Source organism: Apus apus, chromosome 26 (assembly GCF_020740795.1).
Source record: "Apus apus isolate bApuApu2 chromosome 26, bApuApu2.pri.cur, whole genome shotgun sequence".
NCBI classification, from domain to species: domain Eukaryota; kingdom Metazoa; phylum Chordata; class Aves; order Apodiformes; family Apodidae; genus Apus; species Apus apus.
In genome coordinates this window covers 4901851-4924497 of record NC_067307.1, presented here as the reverse complement: position 1 = coordinate 4924497, position 22647 = coordinate 4901851, and the positions used below count along the sequence as shown (strand labels likewise).

At 44.9% G+C, this 22647-nt stretch overlaps 1 protein-coding gene across 3 annotated transcripts in view; it reads left to right on the top strand.

Annotated features, from left to right (window-relative positions):
- Window positions 1-22647, top strand: part of GFPT1 (glutamine--fructose-6-phosphate transaminase 1) — a 48486-nt gene that overhangs the window by 19948 nt on the left and 5891 nt on the right. For 2 of the 3 annotated variants that reach the window (XM_051640625.1, XM_051640627.1), the window contains 14 exons: window positions 1657-1791; window positions 2654-2715; window positions 3396-3475; window positions 7219-7324; window positions 8701-8864; window positions 9420-9515; window positions 9807-9904; window positions 10977-11097; window positions 12232-12389; window positions 14350-14464; window positions 14747-14874; window positions 15596-15763; window positions 16080-16241; window positions 16858-20974. In XM_051640625.1, coding sequence (XP_051496585.1) covers window positions 1657-1791; window positions 2654-2715; window positions 3396-3475; window positions 7219-7324; window positions 8701-8864; window positions 9420-9515; window positions 9807-9904; window positions 10977-11097; window positions 12232-12389; window positions 14350-14464; window positions 14747-14874; window positions 15596-15763; window positions 16080-16241; window positions 16858-16902 — 1638 coding nt within the window. In that variant the 3' untranslated portion in view covers window positions 16903-20974. Of the gene's footprint in view, window positions 1-1656; window positions 1792-2653; window positions 2716-3395; window positions 3476-7218; window positions 7325-8700; window positions 8865-9419; window positions 9516-9806; window positions 9905-10976; window positions 11098-12231; window positions 12390-14349; window positions 14465-14746; window positions 14875-15595; window positions 15764-16079; window positions 16242-16857; window positions 20975-22647 lie in introns of those variants that run through there. The other variant, XM_051640626.1, reaches the window with a different exon arrangement.

Below are 22647 nucleotides of genomic sequence, written 5' to 3'. Positions count from 1 at the left end.
CACTCCCCAACTCACACTCCTCCCTCTCACACTCCTGTTCTCACCCAAACCCATTTCTCTTGCTCATACTCGCCCACTCATCTTCCTCATTTCCCCACTCACTTTCACACTCCCCCAGTCTCCTTCCCCACTCACACCCCATTCATTCTCACACTCACTCCCCCTCTTGCACTCACTGCCCCACTCACATTCCATCCTCACTTACACTTGCCCCACTCACTCCCACACTCATTTCACACTCGCACTCACCCCCATTAGTCTCGTGCTCACTCCCCCACTCACACTCACTCTCACACTTGCTCAACCCCCTTCACTTCCCCATTCTCTCACATTCTCACACTCGCTCACCTGACACACCCAGCTCACACTCTCCACTGACCTCACACTCCTCATTACCTCACTCATCCTCACCCTCTTCCCGCCTCCCCACACTGCCCTGCCCCATCTCTCCCCATACTCTCACTCACACTCCCCAGTTCCTGAGACTCTCACTCCTCACTCCCCCAGTCTCATTCTCCCACTCCCTCCCACACCTCAAGTTCTCCCTGTGCTCTCACCCCCCATCCTCCCAACACTCAGTTGTCCCCCGCTCACACCCCAGCTCACACTCCTCTGAGCATGTACTCACACTCACTCCTGTGCTTATACTCCTTCACTCACCTTTGCTCTTTCCTGGGTGCCTCCTCTGCTCCCCCTTGTCCCTCCCACCCCCTGGCACTGGGGCAGGGCCTGGCAGGGGGGAGAAGAAGGGCAAGGGAGAGGGGGAGCATCCTGATGGAGAAGGGAAAGGTGGAAGAAAAAGGGAAGGAGAAGGATGAAAGGGGATGGAAGGGAAAAGGAGGGCAGAGAAGTGAAGGAGAAAGAGCAGAAGGAAGGAAAGCAGTGAGGTTATGGAAAAGGAAGGAAATGGGAGTAGGGAAAATGAGTCTGAGGGAAAGGAGCTGGAGAAGAGAAAGGAAAGGGGAAGAAAAGGAAAGGAGGGGTGAGGGAAAAGGAAGGCCAGGAAAGAGGGAATGAAAAAGGAAATTAAAGGGGAAAAAGGAAAAGGAGAGAGGAGGAAGAAAGGCAGGAAAAGATGGAAGAGGAAAAAAGGGAGGGGAAAAAAGGAAGAAAGGAAAGAAAAAAGCAGAAAAAGAGGTGGGAAGAAGAGGCAGGAAAGGAGGAAGGGGAAAAGGAGGGAAGGAAAAAAGCAAGAGGAAAGGCAGGAGGGAAGGAGATAAGGAAAATTAAATTAAGAAAAAAGCAGCAAAGAAGATGAAGAAAAGGTGGGAAAGAAGGATAGGAAGTATAAAGGAAGGAAGAATGAGTGGAAAAGGGAAGGCAGGAAAAAAGGAAGGAAGAGGAAAGGCAGGTGAGGATGAAAAAAAGCAAAGTATGACAAGGAAAAAGGAAAGGCAAAGCAGAGGGAAGGCTGGAAAAGGGGAGGAAGGAAAAAAAGAAAAGGGAGGGAAAAGTGGAGAGGAGGCAGGAGAAAAAGGTGGGAAAGAGGGAAAAAGGCAGGCAAAAAGGAAAAGGAAATGCAAAAACAAAACAAGAATGGGAGATGGGAAAGGAAGGAAAGGCAAAAGAGGAAGGAAGGGAAGGAAGGAAAAGGAGGGCTGGACAGAAAAGGAAGGGAGGGCAGGGACCGGTCACCCACTGCGGGCTGTGCTGCAGGAGAGCAAGGGCTATGACTTCGAGTCGGAGACAGACACAGAGACCATCGCCAAGCTGGTCAAGTACATGTATGACAACCGGGACAGCGACGACATCAGCTTCACCACCCTGGTGGAGAGGGTCATCCAGCAGCTGGTAATGCTGGGAGCGGGACAGGGGCGGGACACGGGCCGGGCCGGGACACACGCGGGGGTGGTGGTGCCCTCCCTTCCCCCGACAGCCCATCTCAGACGTACATTTGTCTTTAACATCAGTCAATACTCGTGAAGAATGGCTAAGTTTTGGGGCGAGACACTCCCTCGAGGCAGCCAGTTCTGGGGTGCTGGGTGGCGAGTGTGCAGGACGGGGTGAAATAGGTCTGAGCTTCCAGGATGCCCCGAGAGCTCCGTCTGGGAGAGCTGCTGACCCCTGGTGGGAAGCTCCGCGCCGCGGGTCAGGTCTCCCCGGGTTGTGCACAAGATCCACCCGCAATTTCCCTCTCGTCCCAGGGCACCTTGTGCAGGAGATGTTTTTTTCCGTGATTTGCCAGGCAGGAGCTGTAGCAGCAACACACCAAGATCACGTTCTGATGACTGATTGTGGTGGCTCACCTGTCCATGTGGTGGCTCACCTGTCCCCTTGGTGGCATCTGGGCAAAAACCAGAGTTTTGGCCCCTCTTTTGCCAGGTCTTTGCAAGTGCCCTGGCTGCTCTCTGGCCAAAGGCAGAAGCACCTGAAGGGGGCACGCAGTGACTCCTGAGCACAGGGGCTGGCTGGGAGTTCAGAAGACCAATTAGGAGGTTGAGGATGAGCTCCCTGGGCTCAAGGGAGGGACAATCCCCTTCCTGAGCGTGGTGCCTGGAGCTTCTTGTGGCTCTGCTGATGGCTGTGAAGCCTTCTGCTCTGCTCCTTGTACTTACCTGCAGAAACATGGGTGCAGCTTCTGTGCTAGGGGTCCTGAAATGGTGGTCCAGGCCTTGGCTGAAGGGATAAACAGTTCATGTTTATCTTGTTCCAGGAAGGTGCTTTTGCCCTGGTGTTCAAGAGCGTTCATTACCCTGGACAAGCAGTTGGTACTAGGTAAGCTTTGCTATGGGAAACAATGTTCTTGTTGCACACTTTTTTGTCCCCCCAAGTTCAAAAACAGTGGAGTGGAGGTTGTTCTCATCACACGGTATGTGCTGGCCTGAGGGTGGCTGTTGTTTTCTATTTCCTTTTTTTTTTTTTCCATTTATCATAATAGAAGATTACCCCAAATGTTTAGACAATTCCCAGTGACCACCTGTGTCACAACAGGTCTAGAACAGCTGCTTTTGTAGACTGGTTGTGAGACATTTCAAAGGGGGATGGTTTGGGCTTTTCCTTTTGGGCATTGTGGCAGCATTTGGACAAGTCCATTGGGCCAGCCTGGCGGCCAGGTGTTCTCCACTTGCAAAGGTCAGCATCAGTGGGGCTGGTTGAACCACTTGTGCCTGGTGCAGGGTTTCAATTTCAGTGCCACTGCAGCACAGCGAGCAGCAGCCACTGTGCTCCTGGTTCCAGTGCCCGTGGGCTTGCAGTTCCCTCGGAGTTTGGGCTAAATTTGAGGCAAGGTTCCTCACGTCCATGCGTTGTGTTGATTCAGAGGTTCTTTTGCTCTGTGCTGTGGCCTCCGGTGTCTGCAGCACCAGCAGCTTCTCTGGGAGGAGCTCTCGGCGCAGTTGCAGCGCTGAGCAGCAGCCCCCGGTGGCTGCGGGGCGGTAACTCGCGGTGTCCCGCAGGCGCGGCAGCCCCCTGCTGATCGGGGTGCGCAGCGAGCACAAACTCTCCACCGACCACATCCCCATCCTCTACAGGACAGGTGAGTGTGAGCATCCCCCTCCTCACAGCCCCCACACGCAGGCCAGTGTGCAAGCACAGAGTTTTGCATGCTCTGAAATACACCTTGCACTTTTTCATCTATAAATTAAACCATTCTAATTTTTATATTTTTTAAAATCATTATTAACTTCTTAACCACATGCTGTGCCACCTCCTACCTGAAGTTAGTCTCTGGTTTTATAACCAGAGCTTCAGCATCCAGTGGTTGCAAGTAAAACTTAAGTGCAGTACAATAGAATAATTCAGTGTAGTAAAGTTAACAGTACAGTTCAACTTAGATACTCAATGTTGTGTGTGGCATGTTGGTATTCATGGACTTGGTTGTTTTCAAGAACACAGGTAGTGGTGTGTTGCAGCCTACAGGCCCTGTACTATCCCAGACCTCCCCCCAGTGTAATTTTAACAAGCAGAACATGGCTCCCCTTGTCTGGCAGTCTCTGTTCATGCTGTCTGCCTGTCTTTCTCGCCCACGTGTGTTTTACCACCATGGACACACAGTTGCACCCTTGATAGTGAAAAGTGGTTAAGAATTGTCCCATAATTTACCATTGTCAGAGGAGTCTTGATTGATACTGGAGAATTAGCACTAATCCCTACTTATGCATGTAATAATTTTATTTTTTTTTACTGATTATCTGAAGTTTTTTTTTGTTTTGTTTTCCAATTACAATTCCAGCTGTACAATCTATGGATCATTCTTTTGATGGAATATCCATTAAAATGGAGGAAGGTGCCAACTAGAGAAAAATCTAATACTTGAAATTTCAGACAAATCCTCCAGTTCCTTAGGAAAGGAATAATAAATGTGGCAAATATGCATTGTTTCTTTAATATGTGATTATTGCTTTCCATGTAGTGTAAGTGAAGCAAGTGGGATAATCAGAATTCCTTCTTGATCAGAAGCACGATGAGCAACACATGGGGAAATCCTCTCCTCCCATTTCAAATACCCTGACATCACACTCAGCATACACACAGAATTGATGACTTAGTGCAGGTTGTGCTCCCTGCAGCTCTGATGGCAGCAGGAAATGGTGAATTACCTTAAAAACAAACAAACAACAACAACCCAAAACAATGGAGTGAAACCCCGTAAGGAGGCTGCTCATATTGCCAACATTCTCCAGAATCCCTTCTGGAGTTCAGCTTGTCACAGAGCTATGTCCTCCCTCCTGACCAAAGCCTGACTCTGAATTGCAGCTTCTGGTAGAAGCCCTGAGGGGAACTTCCCCCCAAGGCTGGAACTTCCTTCCCTTTGCCCCTTTATCAGGGTGAACCATTTTTGAATCTCATTAAGAACTTAATTTTTGGGAAGCCTCACCCTTGGTATGTGAGGAACCCACACCTGAAGCAGGAGAGCACTTTTATAGGAGAGGAAAGGATCTGATTCTGAGCTACTGCAAATAAATGTGATCCCAGCCTCAGGCACCAACAGCTCAGTGGGTAAATCTGTGCTTTTGCCAGAGGAGAAAAAAAGCTCAGTTTGTTGAAAGGTGAACTGTGCCTGTTCTGTGTCAGGAGCTGCTTTACCTGAACCCAAACACTGGGTGAGGTTTTCTTTCTGCTCACCAAAGGTGTCTGTCTGAAGTCAGTGTGAAGTGTGCAGAGTAAAATTCTGAAGTCAGGTTAATTCCCAGGGGGTTTTAAGAACCAAAGTCCCTCAGCTTTCAGTGGCACTAAGGCTTTTCTGAAAAATGGACCGCAGGAAATACATGGATTAGAGAATCTTGGACTACAATAATTGTTTCTTCAGTTGTGTAATACTGTAATCTAAAAACACCTCTTAGAAAAATCAGAACTTCAGTGCTGCTCTATTAAGTGTGGAAGAATCTCTGATGAAGTAGCTGTGTTAATGTGTGTGGTGCTGCCTCTGCAGAGCTGCTGTGTGTCTAGGATTGTCATGGAGAATGAGGTGGTATCAAAATAGACTCAAACCACTCCCTCACCTCCCCTGCCCAATTTTTACCAAACCTGTGTTACTCACCACAATGTCTCCATTATTTGATTCAGAAGGGAGAAGATTACTTCTGTGTTGCTTCTTAATTCTAGTAAGTGCTGTAGAGCAAACGATCCAGGTTATCCATAGATAAATGTACAATCTAAGGACTAATCCACAGATAAATAGCAACCAAAATTGGCTGATGGTACTCACTGCAGTCTTCCAACCACTCCTTGGTAAGGTGTACATATTGAGGTGCAGGTGTATGAGCACAGTAAGAACATGTTCCAGCTACAGCTGGGTGTGAAAGCTGTGATACAGGAAAGCAATGCAACATAGTAAAGTCAATGCAGGGAAATGTTGTATTTTGAGAAACAAAATCTGCATGTTTTGATCAAGCATGGGTGCTTCTGCTGGAGAATGGCCACTAACACCTTTGCTCTGTTCTTTCTCAACAGCAAATCAGTCTGTCCTGTCTCAACTCAACCTCAAAGTTGTTGTTTTCCTCATTTACTGACTTAATAACTGAAGTGGAGGGCTCTAAATTGTTGGCTGAGTGGAACCTTCTTACTGAGTACCAACATGAAAGCAATATTTTTCCTTTACATGTTCATTTACAGAAGTGTAACTGACCATCCTGAGCTCTGCTGCCATCCCTGCATCAGCTCAGTATCCAGGGGGTGAAACACAACATTAGAGCTTAGGAATAAACACAGGGTTGTTCTTCTTCAGTAATAGGCACGTGTAGCTCGATAAGCTGAGTAATCCACCCCCACCCTTCACCATACCCTGTACAATGACTGGCAAATAATTTTGCTGGAGCAAAATTGGTCTTCATGTACATTCCTGGTGAGCAAAATTTGGTCCTCATCTGCATTCCTGGTGAGCTTCACCACGAAGAAGTATTTTCTGCAGTTAAAGAGGAGGCAGAGGATTGGAGAGAAGTGGGAATCACCAGAGTTCTTCAGAAAGGATCCCTGGTGAAACACTGAACTTCTTTAAAGGCGCTTAGGAGATGTTTTTCAGCAGTTGACTCTTAGTCCTGTGCCCTTCAGTACACTTAGATGCTTCCCTGGTAATAGCAGTTTACAGCACTTTACCAGCTGCACAGGTTTTGGATCAGAATGCGTTTGATATTGATATATGATCAGGATTAGTTTGATAGCTCAGGAACAACACAAAGAACTTAATCATGTACTTCCTGATCTGTGTCTGAACACATTAGCTCAGCAAGACAAAAGCAGGTTTGCTTTACTTCTGCTGGTGCTCAGTGGGACAGTGTGGTTGCTCAGGTGGCAGCTCTGAAAGAATTTCACCCAGTGCTGAGAGTAATGAACAAGGAGCCAGCAATCCTGCACCATTTCTCAGTGAAACAGGAGCACAGGAGAAACTTAAAATGATAAACAGGGCAGATTCAACTGGGAAAATGTTGGTAAATGTTACTCATAAATGTTTGAGCTTGAATGTTCTTTCTCCTAGAGGAGCCACATGTAAACTTTAATTTGAATTTTTAACTGATATTTTCCTCTAAACTTAGAAGTCTGTGCTAACATGACAGTTGCAGACTCAATTTGAAAGCACACAAAAACCTTGCAAGCTGACTGAGGAAGGGGCACAACAATCTGAGTGCTAAGCATGCTGCCCTTTCCTGTTGTCACTGTGACCACTCAGGGTGATGAAAATAGTGCTTCATGTTGGTGCTGTGCCTTGGGACCTCTGCTTGATGCTGCCCTGCAGCTCCTGCTTTGTCCCTCTGTGCACTTCCTAATCTTTCTGTTTTCCAGGGAAAGACAAGAAGGGAAGTTGCAACCTGTCTCGTGTTGACAGCACCACCTGCCTTTTCCCTGTGGAGGAGAAAGCTGTGGAGTACTACTTTGCTTCTGATGCTAGGTAATGTTTTCCAGTATCTTTTAGCATATAGAAAAACATGCTGCTTAAAGCTGAGGCCTTGAACAAGAGATGGGGAAGCTGTGGGGTTTTTTTGTGAGTAACAGTAAATTCTGTATATGTGGTTGTTACTTTACAAAGCATAACTAGTTTAACTGAAAGACACAGAGGTGGATTAGATGGAATTTCTGTTAAAGAAATGGGTGCTCTCTTTGGAGTAGTGGTGGTATCCTTCTTCAAGCACATCTGTTGATAAGATTCCAGAGGAAGCCTGAGGGAGTACTGACCTAAATTAACAGGACAAATGCTAATTAGAATGGTGCTGATCCAGGGTTCTCTGTGCACATGCAGTTTCTCTGTCATCAAAGGTGGCTTGTTTTAATCCCAGTGAAGGGAGGAAGGACTAACTTGACAGCAGCCTTACCAGAACTTTTGGTTTTCTCTGTATTCGGGAAGTGATTGCTTGTTCCAGAAACTTAAAAACACAGCTATGGGTGACTCCTGCAGCTCTCCCTATCAGAGCATTTTTCTGATAGTCTTAGGCCACCCTGAGGTGTTCTGGTTTTAGAGAGCTTTTCAGTGATTTGCCCAAGGCTGGAAGAAAAGCTTCCAAAATAGGGAGCTGTTGGATTAGGGAGTTGTGGCTGCCCCATTCCTGGCAATGTTGAAGGGCAGGTTGGATGGGGCTTGGAGGAACCTGGGCTGGTTGGAGGTGTCCCTGCCCATGCAGGGGTGTTGGATCTAGATGATCTCTAAGGTGCCTTCCAACCCAAACCATTCAATTATTTCAGTACAGCTTGTGTTCAACTACAAAACCTGGCCAAAGACTTTTAAACCCCACTGGAAGTTCCAATATTGATATTCCCCAAGTAAACTGCAGGCAGGGAAGGTGTTTGATCATGCCTGACTCTTGGAATGCTTCTAGGGAGATCTCAGAGCACTTAAACAGGTGTCCCAGCTGTCCCAGGTTTTACAGATGGGGAAGTGAGACACAGGGAAGGGACAGTGGCTCATCACTGGAAAAACCAAGAGAGGAATCAGCATCTGTGGCTGAGCACTCTGTGTACAAGGGCAAATTACTGTCTTCCTGACTTCAGCTCTCTAATGGCTAGATCACATTGCTGCACATGCTGCTTTGTCTGAGGAATTCACAGTTTATTCTTAAAGCAGGCACTGAAATTAATACTGAGGTAGGTGGAAAAACCCAGTTGTATTGGCAGTGTGGAAATGTACTTTACTCCTCTTATTTTAAAAGGAATTCCACTGAAATGAGTAACTTTCTTGAATCAGAAGCTGTATGTTGGATTATAAGTAGGGCCATAGCTCTCATCTTTTGGGAAGAGTTACCATCTCATGGCAAATGGTGTATGCTTTTCCAGTGCTGTCATTGAGCACACCAACAGAGTGATTTTCCTGGAAGATGATGATGTAGCAGCCGTGGTCGACGGGCGCCTCTCCATCCACCGCATCAAGCGCACGGCCGGCGACCACCCCGGGCGTGCCGTCCAGACCCTGCAGATGGAGCTTCAGCAAATTATGAAGGGTAAGAATCTTTGGATGTCACCTCTGTAGATGCACAGGTCCTCCCTGGAGTCACGGAATAAGTCAGGTTGAGGAAGACCTCTGGAAGTTGTCTGGTCCAACCACTGTGTGAAAAGCGGGGCCCAGCAGATCAGAGTGGTGATGGGCCTGGAATCCAGTTTGGAATGTCTCTCTGTCCGAACACCTGTGCTAGTGCTTCACCACCCTCATGGTGAAAAAAGCTTTCCCTCTAGCTGCTTCCACTGTAATGAAGAGAAACGTGGGGCTGAGGATTTTGCCTCCATCCGTTTGTCCCAAGATTGATCCCTAGCAGACTTGCCATTCTGGATCTGACCCTTCACTGGAACATCTAGTAATGTCATGATTGACTCTGCCTCTTGTGAGGAGCTGATGCTTTGGCAGAATAACCATCAGCTTAACAACCTCTGCCTGGTAACTGGGCTGTTAGTGACTCTGGTCCAAGCTTTTCCCTAAATGTATAGGAAAAATGTAAATTAGCAGAAGGTAATTGGAAGTGTCCTCATTTGTTTTATTTGTTTCTTTCTTTCTTTTATAGGCAACTTCAGCTCATTTATGCAGAAGGAAATTTTTGAACAGCCAGAATCTGTTGTTAATACCATGAGAGGAAGGGTCAACTTCGATGACTACACTGGTAATTAAGATTAAGCCTTTTTTTTTTTTTTTTTTGACAGCTTAGGATCTAGTTGTTATTCACCATAGTTGTAGAGGAGGAAGTAGGTGATGATGTGGGAGAGTAGAACGTGCTGGTGTCAGCTGATGTGCCTGTCTGACAGGGAGCACCTCCAGAATTACACACACTGGTGACAAGGTTTCTTTGTGTGAATTTCTTTTGTGCAAAGTGGTTGATGGGACCGGGACACTCTGCGTGTGTTGAGAATTGCTGCTACCTGGCCAGCCTAATTGTTCTTTCTGAATCTTGCAGTAAATCTGGGTGGGCTGAAGGATCACATTAAGGAGATCCAGAGGTGTCGTCGGTTAATCCTTATTGCCTGTGGGACAAGTTACCACGCTGGGGTTGCGGTAAGTGGTGGGGCTGGATGTGTCTGTGACCTGTGGCTGGCACAGAACTCGTGTGGAGCAGGGTAAGACAGGGCAAGTGCACAGTGATGAATGGAAACCCTTTAGAGAGCTGTGTACACCAGACACTCAATTCACCAGCAGTAGGAAATAAAAGCTGAAGAATTTGCATACTTGGGAAAACGCAGCCTGTGACTTTTATTGCTAAGGCAGGCTTTAAAAAAACAAAACCTGCCCTGTCATAAAAGGCAGTTGGCAGGAGAAGAGATAATGCGAGAGCAGAATGCAAGTGCTGCAGCAAGGCAGGGGCTGCCATGAGCCAGAAGGGATTTCCTCTGCTGTTTCTGCAGTGCTGGTGCCTGTTTAGAGCCATCTCTGTGCCTGCCCAGGGCAGGTGTCACTCTGGACTGCACAGAAGCACTGGCTGCGTGTGCAGCCAACGTGTGCTTTTGTTTCCTCAAGGCCTGACCTAGTCATGGGGTTAAGTGTGATGGATGTAAGTGAAGCATTTTCAGACTGCAGCTTGGCAGACCCTCATGGCACAATTAAAAACACTCTGCAGTTTCACAGAGTATGACTTTACCTCCTCTCAGAGCTGCTGCAAAACACTGCTCTGATGTTCACTGATTTACAAGCACCAGGGAAGAAAATTTCTGTTCTGCTCAGCTGACTCTCTAAGATAATGTTAACAGTAACCCACTGACGAGCAAAAACAGGTTTCTGGCTTGACCTGGATACGGGTGGTGGCTTCAGAGTTCCCCAGTAACACCAGCTACAGTCTGACAGGGACACCCTGTAGTATATAATATATAAGACTGAGTTAAGAACAATCTATGTGTGAGGGAGGAGTTGGCCTCACAGGCTTTTTGTGGTGCCAAAAGCCACTTTTCACTGTGTGGCTTGAGTGTGGGTATACTGAGTAATTAAAACATCTTCCAGCACTAACTTTCACCTGGTATTTTGACAGTAATATTTTCCAGTGTGTGTCAACTAGAAGGCTTTTTTGTACTCCAAACACTTGCTGTTTTTTTAAACACGATGTAATATGTAACTTTCTGGCATCTCCTTTGCCCAGACCCGTCAGGTTCTGGAAGAACTGACTGAATTACCTGTGATGGTTGAACTTGCCAGTGACTTCCTGGACAGAAACACCCCTGTCTTCAGAGATGATGTTTGCTTTTTCATCAGCCAGTCAGGTATGGTCCTGCTTTGCCACCCACTCACTCCCCTCTTTCCTGTCAATTTTAGCTCAGAAGGGAAAGGCAGCAGGGCCAAATGATTGTGCCTGCCTGTAGGATTGCATGTGGTACAGAGAGAGGAGAAGTTGGCACAAACATACTAGAGATGGGGAAAAAATAGAGTGGTTCTCCTCCCATCCATCTGCATGCAGGATTTTATTTAGCTGGATTTTACATATGCTAACAGCAGTTTTGTTTCCTTTCTCTGTGAGGAAATGTTCTGCCAATCAACAGACTGAAAAAAAAAATCTACTGAGTTTTGGGTAAAGGCAACTCTTTTTGAATTATTTTGAATAGTTTTAGTTCTCTAGTTAAAGCACTACCAAATACTGAGCCATGTGGCAGATTGGATCCATAAAAGAAATGAAACTATTACACACAAGTAACAAAAAATGCCAAAAAAGTTCCCCCCCCCCCATGTCTCATGTTCTTATAAACCAACTTTTTCTGCTTCTTCTTATGTGGAGTTTTTGAATCAACATGTTAAGTCCAATCTAAGCCAACTTCTGTTTGCACAATGCAAACAGCTGTGAGCAGGGATCATTTGTTTTAGACAGAACCTCTTTGGTAACAGGTTCTGCAGCCTCCTGTGTTGTTCATCAGCAGACAATCCCACCCTGTCAGTGGCAGGTGTTGGACGAGCTCCAGAGACCAGATGGCACCCAGTGCATCCCCTACACTAAGCATCTGAGCTGTGTCCAGAGATCCCTACGTTTTCCCCCACCCTATGTGCATTTTTATTGACCAGGAAAAGGAAGAAAGGTGGTTTTGCTAAAGGCAGTTCAGGTGCATCTTTTTTTCCCCGTTTTAAACTATATCAGAACACTGACTTTTCCTTACACCAAATACTGTTGTTAGGTTTTGTGTTTTCTAGATTTCACTGTCGTCTTTCTAGGGTTAAAACACAGTGAGCCAGGGCTGAAATCACAGAACTGTCCGAATTGGAAGGGCCCTCCAGAGGTCATCTAGTCCAAGTAACTCCTGCCTCCTTTGACTTGCAGGCAAACCTCTAAGATTCTGTTTGGAAAAATCACTGCAGATTTCTACCTGTGACTGACACTGACCTGAAACTGTCCATACCTGTCTTTCCAGGTGAGACAGCAGATACTTTGATGGCTCTTCGATACTGCAAAGAGAGAGGAGCCTTGACTGTGGGAATCACTAACACTGTTGGCAGCTCCATATCACGAGAGACAGATTGTGGAGTCCATATCAATGCAGGACCAGAGGTTGGGGTTGCCAGTACCAAGGTAAGTTGTAACAATCATCACTGAGGTCTACAAACTCATTATTGTTACTGAAAGGTGTTGGCTATAGCATTGGGCCTCTGGGAAATGCCTTCTGGTCCCTTTTTACCAGCTGCTATTGATGAATTTGCAGTTCATGACCATGTGCCCAACAACACTCCAGTTTCTTTTTCTTGTATCTTGCAAAGGGCTTTTTTTCCCCTTTTATAAACGAAATATAATAGGAAGCAATATCAAACATTGAAAACAAAGGGTCTCAGAGGGCAGAATTCCCTAAGAGGCAAGAATTATCTTTGCCATCATTTGCCCTGAGGTGCAGGTTTAAACTGAGGTCTAAAGATGAAAAAAGAAATTGAAAGACAAGATTATAGACAGTTTGACAACCTTTAACTGCCCTTAACAGCTCTGCCTTAACTAAAGCAAGTGTGATATTAAAACTGGATTTTTGGCAAATCAGGGAATGGTCTCCCAGAAAACCAGTATTGATGTCCACCTAAGAGAATCATTCTGTGGTTGATGCATCTGGCTACGTGTGATACAGTATGAAATAACTTGCTTTACTGCATTTCATTTTGATGAAGTGCTTTTGCATGGTGAAATCTGCTTTGATTTAGTTCTATTTAGAGGCGAGATGATGTCAATCTGTTATATAAATTCAGCCAAAACCCACATTTGAGTTTAATAGTTCATTGGGGAATTTGATCATGGAAAATTCATGAGTTCCTTACAAGAAACTCTTGTTTGTCCCTGGGTTGTTTTCACATGGCCAACGTTATAGTTTGGAGATAACTGAAAATGGCATTTTCTCTCTGGTGATGTGGGGAGTTACCAAAGTTGTGCGTAAATGAAATATGAACTTGAGAAGATTCTGCCTTAAGGTTGCTCAGAACTTCATTGTGGGACCATATGAAAACAGCCCATGACTGTTTGGTGCTATTTACTTCTGTAACCTTGAACTGCACCAAAACAAAGTAGATCACATCACAGACTGGCTCACAGACTGGTTTGGGGTGGAAGGGACCTTAAAGATCACCTAGTCCAACCCCCAGCATTCCATATCAAACTCTGCTAGTCAGTATAACCAAAGCTTTTCTAGATTCCTTCAGAGCTCTTTAAATTTTCTCCAATATAGCAACATGAAAGTTTGTTTGCTCATTGTTTAGGAAGGGACAGAAATGCTACAAACCTTAATCTTAACTTCTAAGTAACTTCGATCCCAGGCTGGCACCAAAGACCATTTAATAACATTTGTTTTTAGGGACTTCAGAGGCTAGACATTGCAACAGCTGTTTGACACTGTGTCCCAAATGTTCTTACAACTAGAATTGCCTTCACTTGAGCACTAGTGTCATTGCTGTGCAGATGACTTTTCCCCACATTCAGTGGCACCAGTCACTATGGTCTTTTAGAGAAATACAGAGCCTGACCAAGGTGAAGAGTTCTGAATCTGCTCTTAAAGAAGCAGGGTGGGAAATCCATCACCTTGTCAGCTGCCTTTGTGTTCCTTGAATGCTGTCCAGAAAGATCTCAGCAAGCTGTCCTGCTGTTATAGCCAGATGTTAGTGGTGAGCTTCCAGTGCACATCTCCAGTCAGTGGCTCTGCCCATCTTCTGTGTGTTCAGCATTTACCTGCAGTAAAGAAGGACACAGGTTTCGTCACAAAACAGGATTTAATAGGTGTCAGGGAATCTTAGAAATACTCCGCTTCGCTTGTTGTATCTTAATCTCTTGGAGAATAAGGAGATTGTGCCATTGCACCCCTCTGTTTGAGACTTGCTCAAATGAGCTTTGCCCTGTCCATTTCATGTTCATTTCTGCTACTTAACTGGAGGCAAAGCTGCCATTTGGTGCCATGTTAAGGATGAAGTCAACAGCTAGTCTTAAGAACTTTGTGTATGGGGTGACAACCATTTGGTTACTGTCTTAACGTCCTGTTTTCTCTCTCTCTTCCTCCCCTTACCAGGCCTACACCAGCCAGTTTGTGTCTCTGGTGATGTTTGCTCTGATGATGTGTGATGACAGAATCTCCATGCAGGAAAGGCGCAAGGAAATCATGCGTGGTCTGAAGGGACTGCCAGGTAGGAAACCTCTGCATTTACTGCATCTCACCACATGAAGCTCAGTAGCACAGAAGAACTTCAGCAGTGCCTGAATATTTCCTTTGAAAGACTGAGGGGATCAGACAGGTGCAACTGGCTGTTAGCTGTAACTTCTGCTACCACGTTCTCTCTAATGTCTTCCTAAACTGGACTCTTAAAACACTGACTCCAGTTATTATGCAAGTCGCTGCTATCTGTGTGTATGAAGTACAATCAATGTGCAGTTTGAGAGCACACACGACTGGAATTCTTCTCTTCTAGACTTAATTAAAGAAGTGCTGAGTATGGATGATGAGATCCAGAAGCTGGCCACAGAGCTATACCATCAGAAGTCTGTTCTCATCATGGGACGTGGCTACCATTACGCTACATGTCTGGAGGGAGCTTTGGTAAGAGATTTCTTTCTTCAAAGTTGGTTCACGCTTAGCTATGGACTTGAGATTTCAGCACAAGGAGCAACATGTGGCCACAGGTTGTTTCAAAAGCAGCTCCCTGCTACAGTGTGTTGGCTGCCAGACTGGGACAGGTAGCTAAATCTCACTGTAGCTCTGCTGGGACTGCTGCTTGTACCCAAGTCTCGGAACAGCCACAGGCTGCAGTGGTTTGAAAGGCAGTTTCCACATTCACACTGGGAATGCTTTACTGTGACAGACTGGGCACCCTAATAAAATCAGCTCTTTGAACTGTTGGGGTGGCATTTCCAGGAATGCTCAGCAGCCAAACCTGAGCATGCACTTTCTAAAACTTCAAGCTGCAGTTTTACCTGTGAGGAGATTCCTGTTGCTAGAAGTGCTGTCACCAGCTGATGTGCAAATGCCTCCTCTTTGTGTTTGCCCAGCTGAAGACTGATGATGTGCTGGCTGAGGGCACATCATAAGGCCTGTGGTGGGTTTGCTGTTAGAACTGGGTGTGTTGAGGGCCTGCAAGCAGCTCAGCCCAGATGCACTACTTTGATCTACGTTTTCAGGCTGGCTTGTCTACATTCAGGATCTGAGGAGAGTCAGAATGCATTTTTACAAAGACAGTGGAAGAAGCCAAAGAGATACTTAAAAAAACAAACCTAAAAGTTTGCCCAAAGCTTTAAGAATTACTTTTTTTCCCCCCATTTAGAAAATTAAAGAAATCACCTACATGCACTCAGAAGGGATTCTGGCTGGTGAGCTGAAGCATGGTCCTCTGGCACTGGTGGACAAGCTCATGCCTGTGATCATGATCATCATGAGAGACAACACATATGCCAAGTGCCAGAACGCCCTCCAGCAGGTCATTGCACGTCAGGTAAGTACCTGGAAAAGTTCACAGAGCATCAGAAATGGTGCTTTTAATACAAAGGCAGTTTACAGAGCAGCCAAACTATTTGCTTTAGTGTCACTGCCTAAAACATGAAGTCAGTAGATACTCTGGGCACTCCAACTGCAATTTTGCAGCAGGCTACAGGAGCCTAGTGGGGTTTGTTTACCCCTTAAAACGTGCTGGAGGGATGCTCAGGGGATGCTGAGGTGTTTTGTTCTAAATTAAGTAAAAGGTGCTCTGAATATAAGTGAGAAAATAACCTTCCCGACCTGTTTTTCTTCAACATTTGCCTTTGTTGCAGGGGCGACCTGTTGTGATTTGTGATAAGGAAGACATTGAGACAATTAAGAGCAATAAGAGAACAATCAAAGTTCCCCATTCAGTAGACTGTCTGCAGGGGATCCTGAGCGTTATCCCTCTTCAGCTTCTGGCTTTCCATCTTGCAGTTCTCAGGGGATACGATGTAAGTACAGTGTTCCTTCCCTTCTGCACTCGTGTTTGCTGTCTCCAGATCTGGAAAAGGTGTGTTGAGTGATGCTGGAAGTCTGTGGGCATTCTGTGTAACTGCTTGAGCTATGTGAATGACCAGGCTCAGTGGCAGACCTGGCAGTTAGAGAAGCTGCTTGTGAACAGACCTCGAAGGCAGTCTTGTACACTTAGCCAACTCTTGAGCAATTTGGGTTTGGAGATGTGTCTGTTTTCTGGTATGAGCACAGGGTTCTGGAGGGCTGGCAGGAAGCTACAAGGAAGGTCTCAACCCACAGAAGGATGTTTGACAAGCAGAGTTTGTTTGTGTTCAGTATTTGATCTTAATACATACAGTGGCCTCTAGCTTTTGTCATCTGAGCACTGTAGTAGCAACGTAGACTAAAAGGAGTAACTCCTTAGTTCTTGACAGAGGAGTTGTAACAATTGAAGTTTATGGACTTTTTTTGCACCAATTAGCCTAAATGAACATGGAAATATATTCAGTCGTTTTCAGTTTAAATGCAGAACAAACATTCCACACATGACAAAGTTATACACAAAGAAAGTGTGTAAATACTCACAAGCATGTTCTTTCTCCTCCCTTTCTGCAGGTTGATTTTCCAAGAAATCTGGCCAAGTCCGTAACTGTAGAGTGAAAGATCATCTGAATCATAGGGGCAAAGGGGAATTAAATGAAAAGACTTTTTTTGGTACCAAAATAACTTGACTTTAAAGCCCCCTAGGTAAATCTTATTTTGGTAAATCATTATTTAAGATCACCATAATTCCATTACATTAGTGATTGTCAAATTGATTCCACATGCTATGTCTATAGCTTTGGGTTTTTCTGAACAACAGCTTTCCAAGAAGTTAAATGGCTTTCTTTAAAGATGACTGAGTCTTCTAGGTAAGGGGCCCTCCACTTTAAGATAATGTCCTTGTTTCTTATCCAGTGTGGCTCATTCCAATCATTGATGAGAAACCATTAAATGAATTACCTGTCATGCTCTCAGGCAGTGAAACAGGATAACAGAATATACAACTGGAACAAGAGCTGTTAGAGATATTTTAACAGTGAATGAAACTGTAAATGAGCATTTGGGGTCAAATTCTGCCTTATGTACTACAGGGAGTTCAGCTGGCCTGTCACATCCTCCTAAATTTTTGGCACATGGTAAATGTGTTGCTTCAGAAGAATTTTTATCTATGCCAAATACCTAGCAAGTGACAATCCTGTAGACTCAGTGGACCACAGGGCATTGTGTAACACCAGCATAAACCTGTGGTTGTGCCCATCAGGCCACTGAACTCACACCTTTGAGTGTCAGTGGAAGCAGTGGCTGACTGTGTGGATGCTCACCAAAGTGGGGGAGAAGAGAAGAATCTGAACAGTGCTCAGTTTGTGCTGGTGTTTTGTTGCTGTTCTTTGGGTTTTTTAACCAAGTAGAATTCTTCCCTTGTTGAGGGTTTTCCCCTGGAACTGAGCACTGTGGCACTATAAACACATCCCAAGGAACCAGCTTTATGCTGCTGCTGAATGTGCAGGATAAAGTTTGTACCTTGTCTCTCCAGCAGAGAGATGGAGTCCAGCTCCCTCCCTGAGGCTTTCTACCTTAGCCAAAGTCCCTCAATGAAGGCATGAGTTCTGCTTTAGTTAGGAGCAGTTTGTGTGTGACTTGTGTCAAATTCAGCTCGTTTAAAATTGCAGGGGACAAAAAAAAGCTTGATAGACAGGACAGAAATACATACGTTGGTAATAGTTTTATAACAAGCTTGCAGAGAATCAGAAACGACACCAAAAACACACCTTTAGGACTTAACACTGACTTTTTCAAAGGGCAGTTAGCTATGTATTTCCTACTGCAAAAAGGTTAATTTTCCTACCATGTTGATGGGTTTTGAAATAGCTTTACACATGTACCTAAAAACACAAGGCATGAAGTAGTGCTTGCCACATGCAGGTGAATATCCCAAGTCACTTGGTGCCCCTTAAGAACTCCTCCAACAAAGGCAGTGCTTGGGGACTGTCCTCTGCCCACCAAAAGCCAGCTCTCCTTGCACAGGGTGACTGGTGCTCAGCAGCACGAGTCTAGGCTGACATCCACTGGAAGGTCACTGCTCAGCCTGAGGTGTTTCCAGAGCCTGTGTCTGTAGCAATTCTATTGTATATAAACCACAGTAACTCTTTCCCACCAAATTCAGTATCAGCTCCAGCCTTAGTTTTGAGAATGAAATGCTGTGCGCCTGGAAACAGCTTCTCAAAACCAATATATGTATGTTTATTAATACATCATATTCAGATTATTAATTAATGAATGCATTGTGCTGCCAGTGTCTGTTTAAGAACAAAGTAGTAAATCCTACATTTTATTGGTACAGCATTTGCTGATGAGGCACTAACTCCTAACAGTGATGTGCCTCTTTCTAAACATGACCAGGAAACTTCCCTGCCTCATTTGAAGATGATACTTATCCTTAAGGAAGAACAAACACATGTTCAGTGCTAACAGTTTGAAGACAGTTCCTCTTCCCCCTTCTCCCACTCAGCTTAAGAGAAAAGTGAAACTGCAAACCTTTCACATGGAGACTGGAACCAAGGCAGGGCTCCTCAGCACAATGACACAAGGACTTGCCAGTATCACATTCTCCTTAGCAGGGGATGTCACATGAAAGGACCCTGAAAGAGAATGAATTTAGGGTTTGTTTTTCGTCCTGTTCTGAGCAGAAGAGCAGCAAGCATTGCTTTTATCTAGCCTTGTGCAGATGATGGTGAGCTTACCAAGTCTCCTAGCAAAGAGAATGGTAGCCATCCCTGGTAAAACACAAGTTGCTGTTCAGTACAAGTTTGATACTGCAGGCTGTTAAATAGTTATGAAAGTGAGTTGTATACAGAGAGGACCAAAGAACAGGAGTCTAAGTTAGAAATGTCAGTCTGACACTCTCATGTCAGGGGCAACTGTACAGATATTGCTGAGCTGTTTGGTTTTATGCTGTGATAGACAAATCCTTATTCTTTGCAATTTGAGGCATTAAAACTCATGACAGATTCTTCATTGTCAGAAGTAAAGGTAGTTTCTCCCCCCCTGCATTCTACAAGTTGCCAGTAAACTGCCTGTATAAAACTCTGCCTACCAAAACAGAGGTTTAGTCGCTACTTGCCACTAGGCTGTTGGATGTTGTAATGCTTAATATCAAAGACTGCTGTGGAACACACTTGCTATGAAGAATTTCTCTGATGAGCATGGTAGGGAACCCATTAAGCATCTCGTTGTTAATTGCCATGCCTGTGTGAAGTGAGAATGTATAAAGGACTCTTCTTAGCTTTCCTTACCTCATTTTGTCTAGATGTGTTGCATTTTGATGAACAGATGATGTTTCTGTTTTCCTTAGAAAACTTAGATTGTCTTGTGATATTTATTAACAGCCAATCTTCTGCTCTCCAAAATGAATGTTTTGCTTACTGAGCCAGTAAAACTCCCTCCTTCCTAATTGAGGTGTTTAAAAATTCAGTCACCCTGTCACTAAAATTGAGCCACAGGTGAATACAGACAAAGGCCTTTGCTCTTTGGAATAGCAGCTGCCTGCTACTGCAGACTTTTATTCAGAATTTATTTTTATTTAAATAACTGTTTTCTTCATGTGTGTCTACAGAGGCTTAAAGGGAAGCACACACCCAGAGATCTTAGGGTTTTTTAATTACCAAAGACCAGAGAACTTCAGGCTCAGCACACATTGTTTCTCCCCTACAGATCTCAGACAAATTCCACACAGCTAGTAAGGTAATTTCCTGTTGTGTGTGGGACAAATCTGTACATGTAATACTTGTGTCAGAAACGTTTTCCCTCGTAGCTGTACTGAAGAAAGGCTACAGACAGTTCAGATGAGTAAGTGCTGTCTGCCTGAATGTAAGAGCCCAGACAGTGTCTGGGGAGCTGTGTCTGTGTAAGGTGCAACAGTGACATGGCAAGTGCCACCTCCTTTTTAGCCTGATCTTACTGCTGAAGGTAATTACCTGCCACTACCACGGGGATGCCCTTCTGGCCAGAAAGCTGCCTTGACACCTGGACTTGTGAAGTCTCAACCCTTCTGCACTGAAAGAGCTTCACACAGACCATTTCCAAGTCCAGCTGGGAGAGTTCACAGCCACAACATGGCACGTAATCGTGCTCAGGAGCCTTAGGACTAGCCTAGACACAGGAGCTTCGGTTGAACTGCAGACTGAACATCTGAAGGTGTAAGGAAGACCAACATATTAGTGCAAAATCAGGCTTTTCTCCTCTCTAGCTGTCACTAGTAGTCCGTGATGCCCCAAGTAGGGATTGAAATAGCAGTGTGTAGCTGTGGCTAATTTTAGATCCTACCTGAGTGTACCAAACTTGCCTCAAAGCATGGAGTCCCTCCTCCACACTAGAAACAGGAAGAAGAAACAAAGAAGTATATGGTTTGAATAAAAGGAAAGAAACACAAACTATTTGCCTTCAGCTCAAGTAAATAGACATTTGAAGTGGCAAATACCACCCGTTCTTCCCCTCTAGAGCTATTTGCCTCTACCTGTACATACCCAACTGGCTTGGTTTGTGGGGACCAGTCTGTATCTGTTGTGTGCTGTATGCAGAAGATGTCTTTCTTTTGTCTGTAGTGTTTTATAATTTGGGTTTGTCTTTTTGCTTACTTTTTTGTATCTCACCCTTTGAATAAAATCAAGTGCCCTACATTAAACAAACTGAATTATTGGTCTTCAGTTAAATTCATTTAAAAATAGGTAACCCCTGTGAAAGTTAAGGGCAGTATGTACAAAGCAGAACAACCCAGGGCTTAACCTACCTGAGATAGAATATATTTCAACTGCCTTTTCCTAACCATGATTTTGCCACTAACCAGGAGGAAAGCCACAAAACTACCCCTAAGAACAGTTGGTATTACCTTCTGTACCTTAATTCTCATTGAACTACCACTTTTATATCACCAGACAAATGAAAATCAGAGTCAGCACAGCCCATACATGACCTTACTTACTGAATATTACTCAGTTTCTTTTTTTGAAAAAAGAAACGTTTGGGTTTATGAGTTGCTTTGCAAAACCAGCAGTGGAGAACTACAACACAGATGCTGAGATAGTACAATTAAGTGCACATTCTTGTAAGACAACAGCTGGGGGCTTAGAGATTGTTCATGTCTAAAAAATGCCTGGATAACTTTGTAAAAGCAAAACCCACAATGACAAAAGACTGTCTGAAATTCCACCCCTCCTCCAGACAGAACCATTAATGGATAAATTTCTTCAGGGAGCTTCACCTCTCCAGGGGGAGAATATAAAACACAGTAATTTCTTTTCCTAGGTAAAACGAGCAGCTGGCACTTGCACTTCTCACAAATACCTCTCCTATACAAGCACCAGTATTAAAAGGTCACAAGGCTATTTTTTTTTTAGGCTTAGTGCCTTGAAACAATGCACATACATCCTTCCTACACAATAAAAGCTGCTGCCTAAGCAGCTGTTGGGAGCAAGATGTTCCACTTTTGCTTGCTCAGGTCTGCAAAAATAAGCAGCAGTTCTAGCTTGTATTACAGTCCTAAACAAAAACAGGGCAAACAGCCCTAAGCTTTAGGCTTCCACTGTCATAGCTGTAGGAAACTGAAGGAGCAGGGAGTATCTGAATGAATCAGCACGGGAAGTTGGCTGTGAGCAGAATCATCCCTGAGAGGCCAGGGCTGCTCCACCCGTGTGTAGCACAGGACCATCTTTCCTGTCACACCAGCCTGGGGACAGAGGACCCTCCTTTAATACATTGCAGGCACTACACTCTGAAGAGCCAGGAAGAACTACAAGATGCTGCCAGGGTTCTCATTTGCTTATTTCTCCATCTGGGCCATCTAAGCACCCCCATCATCCTGCACATTTAATTTAAGCTAATACAGGCAGCAGTGAGAATACAAATGGAAAGGGACACAGCCAGGGTCCTTAGCAAGTGAGCCTGGAGTTCTGCTTGCAAGAAAATAATTTCCTCAAATCCTGATGTGGCTAAAAGCACAGAAACACTTCAACCCCACATAGAGTTGGTCTCATACAGTACAGCATTTGAAGATAAATAAGCTCCCAGAAGCTAAGTGAAATTTACAGAAGGTCATAAGTATTTGGTTGAATAAATTGGAACAGATTTCCTGCTCCAAAGCACTCCTAGATCCTTCTAGAGCAACCTGCTTCCTGACATTAACTCTTCACATGCTTCCACTATGTGGGCCTTCACCACAGGCTCAGTGCTGCTGACTATACACATCCCTGCAAGCTTCTTTAAATTACCTGCAGGAGTTCTCTGCATAGTCAAGACCCTGGGAATGGTGTTTAGTCAACACCTTGTTCTCCTCTTGCTCGCTGGTAAACTTTTTCAGCACTGCAGAGC